The sequence below is a fragment of the Solanum tuberosum genome, unplaced genomic scaffold (assembly GCF_000226075.1).
Source record: "Solanum tuberosum cultivar DM 1-3 516 R44 unplaced genomic scaffold, SolTub_3.0 scf00237, whole genome shotgun sequence".
NCBI classification, from domain to species: domain Eukaryota; kingdom Viridiplantae; phylum Streptophyta; class Magnoliopsida; order Solanales; family Solanaceae; genus Solanum; species Solanum tuberosum.
Window position 1 is genome coordinate 498,433 of NW_006239161.1, and position 8,004 is coordinate 506,436.

Here is an 8,004-nt window from a genome sequence, read left to right on the forward strand (position 1 = left end):
CAAGCCATCTTTTGGGGTGGCCCCCCCCCCCCCCCCCTCAATTCTTCTAACAGATCCTCCATTATGGGAATTGGGAACTTGTCCTTAGTGGTCATCTGGTTGATGTCCATGTAATCAACACAGAGCCTCCAAGACGCATCCTTCTTTCCCACCAATACCACAGGTTATAAGCATAAGGACTAGTACAAGGTTGTATCACACCTTGATCCAACATCTCTATTAGTAATTTTTCAATAATATCCTTCTTGACTCCAGGGTACTTGTAGGGTCTTTTACTGACAGGATTAGATGCCTCCTTACTGGAAATTTTGTGATCAAATGGCCCCCTATGTGGTGGTAGTGTAATAGACATCTCAAATATGCAAGAGTACTGTTCTATCAGTTTAGATAGAGATGATGAAATTTCAGTACCTTGAGTAGCCTGTATGTTATTTCAATGTCCCCCCTCTGTTGCCTCCTCAACTTTAGACATCATAAAGAAGTGAGCATCTAGTCCTCCTATCTTATTCAATGACTTGGGCTTGCTGGTCATGAGCTAGTTTCAGCACCCCTGAGCTCATGCTTCTCTTCCCTAGGTACACAAATTCAACAGTCCTGTATTTGAAATCAAATGATATTCTGCCTAAGGTACTCAGCTACTGCACCCCCAATACAATAAACATTTCCTAGAGGCAAAAGTAGGAAGTCTGAAGAAAAAGTTGTCCCTTGTAACAATCATTGCAAATTCTTGCACACTGAACTAGTATGTACCCTTCGACCATCGGCCACACTTATAAACTGCTCAATGATAGGACTAGATTTACAACCTAGACTTTTGAAATCAAATTAGATTCTGCCTGAGGCACTCAACTACTGCCACCCCAATACAATATCAACATTTCCTAGAAGCAAAAGTAGGAAGTCTGAAGAAAAAGTTGTCCCTTGTAACAACCATTGCAAACTAGCACACTGAACTAGTCTGTACCCTTCTACCATCAGCCACACTTATAGACTGCTCAATGATAGGACTAGATTTACAATCTAAACTTTTAGCCACTCCCTGATCAATGAAATTATGGGTGCTCCCAGTATCAATCAACTGTTCAGGGGTTTCTTCTCATGATAGCCTGACTCTGATAGTTTGATACCCTGTCACACCAGTAAATGCTTGCAGTGATATAGCCATTTATCTGACTCAATTACCATTTCCTGTATCTGTTCCTTCTCATTCAAAACCACTGCTTCCTCTTCCAATACTTCTACTAAGTACAACTGTTTCTTAGCTGTACAGTTATGTCCTAGTACATGTTTCTCATCACAGAAAAAACAAATCCCTTTAGATTTTTCTCATCCATTTCAGCTGTTGTCAACCTCCTGTTGTTATTGCTGAATCTAATAGGCTTATTGGAGTTTGGTTCAAAGGGTTACTTGAATGTGGAAGTTTGGACTGTGGAATTTGGAAAGGAAAGCTTTTGGGAATAGGGTTTAAGACCCCAAGATTGTGCTTGTGCCTCAAACACTTCTTCCTGCAACCTTGCAATCTTAGAGGCTTGTAGTAGTGTTCTTGGTGACTGAATTCCCACAGCTTTATCCAATTCTGGTTTCAGACCTCCCAAGAAAAAGCTAATAGCATTCTCCATTTGATAGGTTAATTCCTGTCAACAGTCTATCAAACTCAGCCTGATACTCCGAAACACTGCCAGATTGATGCAGATTTTTCAAGGCTTCCATAGAATCTTCAAAGCCTTCACCAAATATTTCATTCAGTGCCATAAATACTCGGTCCAGGTCCAAAATTGACACTAGATCTCAAGTAAGACATGCAAGCTATGACTTCTCCTTCTAGGTGTATAGCAGCCACCCTCACCCTTTGTTCAAAGGGTACTTCATCCATGGAGAAGAACTGATTGACTTTATACAACCAAGTTCACTAATCTTGGCCAGAAAATCGAGGAAATTCTATATGGAGTGACGAATGAAAGAATTAGCACCATTGTAAGCAGCAGCATTTGGTGTTTCTCTGGGTCGATTCTCACGTTGGTATTCTATCGAACACTCTCTTGCATTCGAAGATTCTACTCTCCCAAGCTCTTTATCCTTTTCCTTTGTACTCATATACCCAATTGCTTCCTTGATCTCACCCAATTCCTTTTCGGTTTGAGTATTGCGACCACGAATACTAGACATGCCCTCCATCAATTTCTGCAATTGCTCCTGAATCTGCAGAAATCTATCCTCCATTCCTTCTACTGGTCTTTCTTGATTCTTGCTTCGTGTCATCATAGTCATGCCAAGGATTGATGGCTCTGATAACAATTGATGCACAAACAGTGAATTCGACTAATCCAGGAGAATCTCGAGGAAGATGAATGCCAAATTCAGGGACTTTGTCCGAGAAGATTAGCTAAGAATTTGTATTTAAGAAAAGAGAGAAGTAGAGTTTATTTCATCCAACAATGAATTACAATTCCATCTACAACTGGTATATAAGCTAAAGCTAAATTGAATCAATCGACTAACTGTTTTGTAACTAACTGCACTGTGGCTTGCTGTAGCAACTAACTCCTAAAAGCGCTGACAGAATTTTGCCAACTCAGCAATTCTTAACTAACTTTTGCCACCTCAGCTAATCTTGTTACTTTGCTGATTTACTTGCAACATACCATGTATAAAGGAGATAGGAATCTGGGTTAAGAGGAGAACTCCAATGACTATCTCGTTAAAACTTGCAGAGCATATGAGCTGGTGGCATATGGAGCATGTTCTTATCATTTTTTGGAATTGCCTGGGTCATGCTAAATAGTATTAAAGAAGCCTATGAGAGCTGGTGTTCATGGAGAATTGGGAAACCCATCAAAAAAACATGGTGTATGGTGCCTGCTGCTATCTTTTGTTGCATCTGGAATGAAAGGAATCGTAGATGTTTTGATGGGATTTCAATTCCTAACCACATTCTTAAATCCAACTGTTTAGTCTTCTTATATAGTTGGTTTCAACCAGGCCCCTGTAACCACTGTTGATCTTTTTTTGGATTATGTCTGCTCTTTAGTTATTTAGTAAATTCTTGTACAGGAGCAGACCCCTTCTTTTTGCTGTAATTTTTTGCCTAGCATCTTCTTGATGCCTTCTAATGAAATCTCCTTACTTCATCAAAAAAAAACTTGCAGTACTTGTGAAGATTATAATTACAATTAAAAGAGGAAAAAGTAGCAGTAAAGCCTTCATGTATTTTGGGACTCCATTCCATATTTTTTTCTCCATCACTTCCCGATGCTCAGTATCTGACCACAACTACTTTAGAAGAAAGGAAGTAAAATTGTGCAACAGAGTTTAATATCTAACCTTTGCTTCATCTAGAGTTTCTTTAGCTGCAGCTGCAAGTTCTTGAGTGGCAGCAGTAATAGGATGCAACGAGATGTTTCTTCCTTCCAACAACTTACTCAGGATACGGGTATAGTCCTGTAAATTTGTAGACATTAACCCATAGACAAAGGTGTGTAGGGAGAAGTAGAGAGCTTGTGTGGTGTTCATTGAAAACAAGACCACAGCAGATAAGTTCGTGACTTTAAAAGAGGATGTAGATTATGATCTTCAATAAAGCAAGCATTAATAGTGTTGTGTTCATCTCCTAATCTTCATAAATCATGCATTTTTCAGGGTCAATCACATAGTATAAAGAAAGTTGTTTATTTTTGCTTCTTCTACAAGGAATTAATAAATGCATTCAAGTGAGTTCGCTTGAGAGCAATCACAAGGGCCAAGCATAAAAAGGATGTCATGACCAAATTAACACAATATAGCATATGTGGCAGATGCATACAGAAGGTATTCAATGTATGGCGTGGAGATAAATGCTTCTTCAATGAACAATCATGATGTTAGGTGTATTTATACATCTTTACGCACTACTTTATTTGCATTTCTACCTTGTTTTGATATGAATTAGTAATAAATATACCCAACTTATGTTGATTATGAGATATCAAACTAATTTGGGCTTTATTTGCGAATATAGGTGTTTTTGGACGAAAATGAACAAGAATTGGAAAAACCTAAAGAAATCCGGTTAAGTATGGATGAAGTGCAAGTTCACCGCGCTGCACTACCCAACACAACATCACTCAGTGTGATGGCCAGCACGACGTGGTGAGGAAATGGAAGAATCCGGAGCCAAAAGGGCAATAAAATTGAGTCAAAATTCCAAAAGGGCAACAAAAAAAATTTTGAAACCAAAAGGGCGTGAGTTTTGTGGAGAAAGGCGTAGGTACCTATGCGCCTGACAAGGCGCAAGGCGATGCAGTCTTTGTAAGATGCAGGTCTGCCTGCGCCTTCCTCCTTAGCATTAAAAAAAAAATTACATGCAATTTTTTTGTTTTCTTATAATTTTGTTTGAATGTATGATATATTATTATTAGTTGCAAGACAAAATAATGAAACTCTTTTGTAGTGTCTTACTTTTTTCTTATTCAAAAAAAGCATTGAACAAGTTTTTTAAAAAAAAATTGTTTGTACATTTTAAGATAAAAAAAAATAGAAAACGAATATGAATGGACTCTTTATAGAACTTTAAATTTAAAATTATTTCCTAGATGATTATGGATAATTTGAATTTGAGATGAGAGAATTATATATTATGAAAATAAAAGTCATAGTATGGATAAAATTATAAGATTATATAACTAAAATCTTAATAAAATAAAATAAAAAAGCTAAAAGAAAATTAAGTAATGAAATTAAAATAAATAAAATGTTAGGGTCGTTATTGTTATATTTGCTTTCTTATTTTAAGAAAAAAACAATAGCATCCTTTAATAAAATAATAATTTTAGGTAACTAATTTTTTTAATTTATACCAAACATCGCACAGATACGTATATTCTCGTAGTAGTAATATAATACAATAAATACGAACCATAAAAAAAGACTCCTAAAGCAAGGCGCAGAGTAACAAACAACTTTTTTTTTAAAATTATAAGAAAACTAAAAAATTGCATGTAAAAAATAATTTTAGCTAAGGAGGAAGGCGCAAGTACCATGCGTCTTACAAGGCGCAGGCAGACCTGCGTCTTACAAAGACTGCGCCGCCTTGCACCTTGTACGGCGCATAGGTACCTGCACCTTCCTCCACAAAACTCACGGTGTCACTCTCCCGTCCAAAAGTTGCCCCTTTGAAATTTTAACTCAATTTTATTGCCCTTTTGGCTCCGGACTCAAAAATGGAAGGCCCTAAAATTTTGACTTAGAGAGCCTATTTGGATTGGCTTATTTTAGTTGATTTTAAGCCAAAATAGCTTTTAAGCACTTTTATAGTGTTTGGGTAAAGATTAAAAAGTGCTTTTAAGCCAAAATAACAAAAGTAAGCTCTCATCCAAACAGGCTCCAAGTCTCAAGGAGAAGAAGACAGTGCAACGCACAGATTCGCAGTGACCAATGGGGTAAATTTCACCGCGATGGCCAGTGCGGCGTGGTGAAACATGGGAGGCTCAAGAATTTTTCAAAGTCAAGAGATGGCAAAAAGTTAGTGCGGCGCATCACCCAACACAGAGAAATCCGATGCGATGGGTGATGCACCGAACTGTGGAGTGAGGTGGGTGCTATGAGAAGTCTGTGTGAAGGTCCTTGGGTAGTAGGAGGGGACTTCAATGTTATTAGATACCCGGTAGAAAGATCCAATTGCTCTAGGATTAATGGTGCTATGACTGAATTTTCTGAATGCATTGAGGAATTGGAATTAGTAGACCTCCTTTATTTGGAGGGGCTTACACTTGGAGAAGAGGGGAAGGGCACCAAACAGCTTCCAGAATTGATAGATTTCTCTATAGCTCACAATGGGAGAGCAGTTCACTTTTATCAAGCAATCCACAATGCCAAGTTGGATCTGACCACAACCTAATTCTACCGACATGTGGGAATCTGAATTTCAAGAAGTCCTACTTCAAAATTCGAAAATTGGTGGATGAGAGTGGAAGGATTCAAGGAAGAGGTGAAATTATGGTGGCAATCTTTTGTAATAACTGGAACCCCAGGTTTTGTTTTGGCAGAAAAGCTGAAACTTTTGAAAGGAAAGATGAAGGAATGGAGTAAGAATAATAGAAATAATTGTAAAGCACAAAAGGAGGAGATTATGGAGGAGCTGGCCAAATGAGAAGCTGTACAGGAACAAAGAGTGCTCCCAGAGGAGGAGATCCAACAAAAAACAAATTTGGCTATCACTTATGAGCAAGTAGCTAAGAATGAAGAAATAAGATGGAGGCAAAGATCAAGAATCCAGTGGCTAAAGCAGGGGGATAAAAATACTAAGTTTTTTCAGAGTAGCTACTTCTCATAAGAGGTATAATTCCATTGAGTCTCTACTGGTGGATGGATGCAATACTAATGACCCCTCTGTCATTGAAGAGACCATCAAAAGCTTCTACCAAAATTTGTACACAGAACCAGAGGAGTGGAGGCCTGAGCTACAATTACAAGGGATCACAACCATTACTGTGGAGGAGCAGATAGAACTAGAGGGTCCTTTTGAGGAGGAAGAGATCTTAGGCTGCTTAAAGCTTTGTGCTATGGAGAAAGCACCTGGACCTTTTTATTTTGCATAAGCACTGTGAGATTCTCCATTCTTGTAAATGGAGAACCGCTGGGTTTTTTCTCTTCAGGAAGGGGAATCAGACAGGGTGATCCTCTCTCACCCTTTTTATTTATCCTGGTAATGGAGGGATTTGATAGTTTGATAAGGATTGCCACTCAAAACAGGTGGATCAGAGGTTTCCAGATTAGTGGAAACAATGGTGATATTAAAGAGATTTGCCATCTACTTTATGCAGATGACACCGTGATTTTCTGTGAGCCACAGGAGGAGCAATTTAGATTCATCAAACTAATTTTGTTGTTTTTTGAAGCTTATACAGGTTTGAAAGTTAACTGGGGAAAGAGCAGTTTATATCCTCTTAAGGATGTGATAAACATCCAAAGCCTAGCTGACATTTTGGGCTGCGGAGTGGGGAAATTGCCCACAACTTATTTGGGTATGCCTTTACTTAATACACACAAAGATTTGAAGATATGGGACAGCATAGTCGAGAAGACTGAAAAAAGACTAGCCAGATGGAAGGCTCAATACATTTCTTTTGGTGGTAGACACATTCTTATCAACTCTGTTTTAGATTCTCTCCCAACATATGTTATGTCTCTTTTCACTATACCGGCAAAAGTGGCTAAGAAATTGGACAAACTTACGAGAGATTTCCTTTGGCATGGTTGCAAAGAGAACAAATGATACAATTTGGTCAAGTGGGCGACAGTTTTGCATAGAAAAGATAAAGGTGGCTTGGGCATAGAAATTTGAGGAAGCATAACAACCGTCTTTTGATGAAATGGTTGTGGAGATACACTGAGGAGAGGCAAGCTTTGTGGAAAGATTTGATTAAATGTAAATATGGGGAGGATGGATTCTGGTGTAGTAACATAAGCACGGATGCTTATGGAGCGGGCGTTTGGAGAGCTATTAGAAACTTATGGCCCAAGTTAGAAGCAAATTTACATATCAAGGTGGGAGATGGAAGGAGAAATAGATTCTGGTTGGATGTATGGATCAAACAAACCCCCCTAAAAGACCTGGTTTCCTGACCTATTTATTTTGTGCACCAATTCCGAGGCAATGATCAGTGATTGCTGGACAGTACAAGGTTGGAATCTCTATTTCAGAAGACTTCTAAATGATTGGGAAATAGAGAGAGTAGCCAAATTGTTGGAGGAAGTGGGGGATTTTGCAGGCACCAATACTGACAATGATGTTGTTAGATGGTCACACAATAAGGATGGGATCTTCACAGTTGGCAGGGCATATAAAAAGGAGTGCAACTCGCAAAGTAGCAGATACCGGAGTTCATGGAAAAATATCTGGAGGACTGCAGCACCAACAAAAGTTAAATGCTTTACTTGGCTGGTCATTAGAAAGGCATGCTTGACACATGAAGTCTTGAGGAAGAAAAGAAAGATCATACTTCCGTGGTGCTCTTTATGTGGAAAGAC

At 38.6% G+C, this 8,004-nt stretch overlaps 1 protein-coding gene across 1 annotated transcript in view; it reads right to left on the bottom strand.

Moving 5' to 3' along the window:
• LOC102599956 (probable glutamate carboxypeptidase 2) overlaps positions 1-8,004 on the bottom strand; it is a 26,163-nt gene that overhangs the window by 4,718 nt on the left and 13,441 nt on the right. The window contains exon 8 of the mRNA XM_006356883.2: positions 3,322-3,438. Coding sequence (XP_006356945.1) covers positions 3,322-3,438 — 117 coding nt within the window. The remainder of the gene's footprint in view (positions 1-3,321; positions 3,439-8,004) is intronic.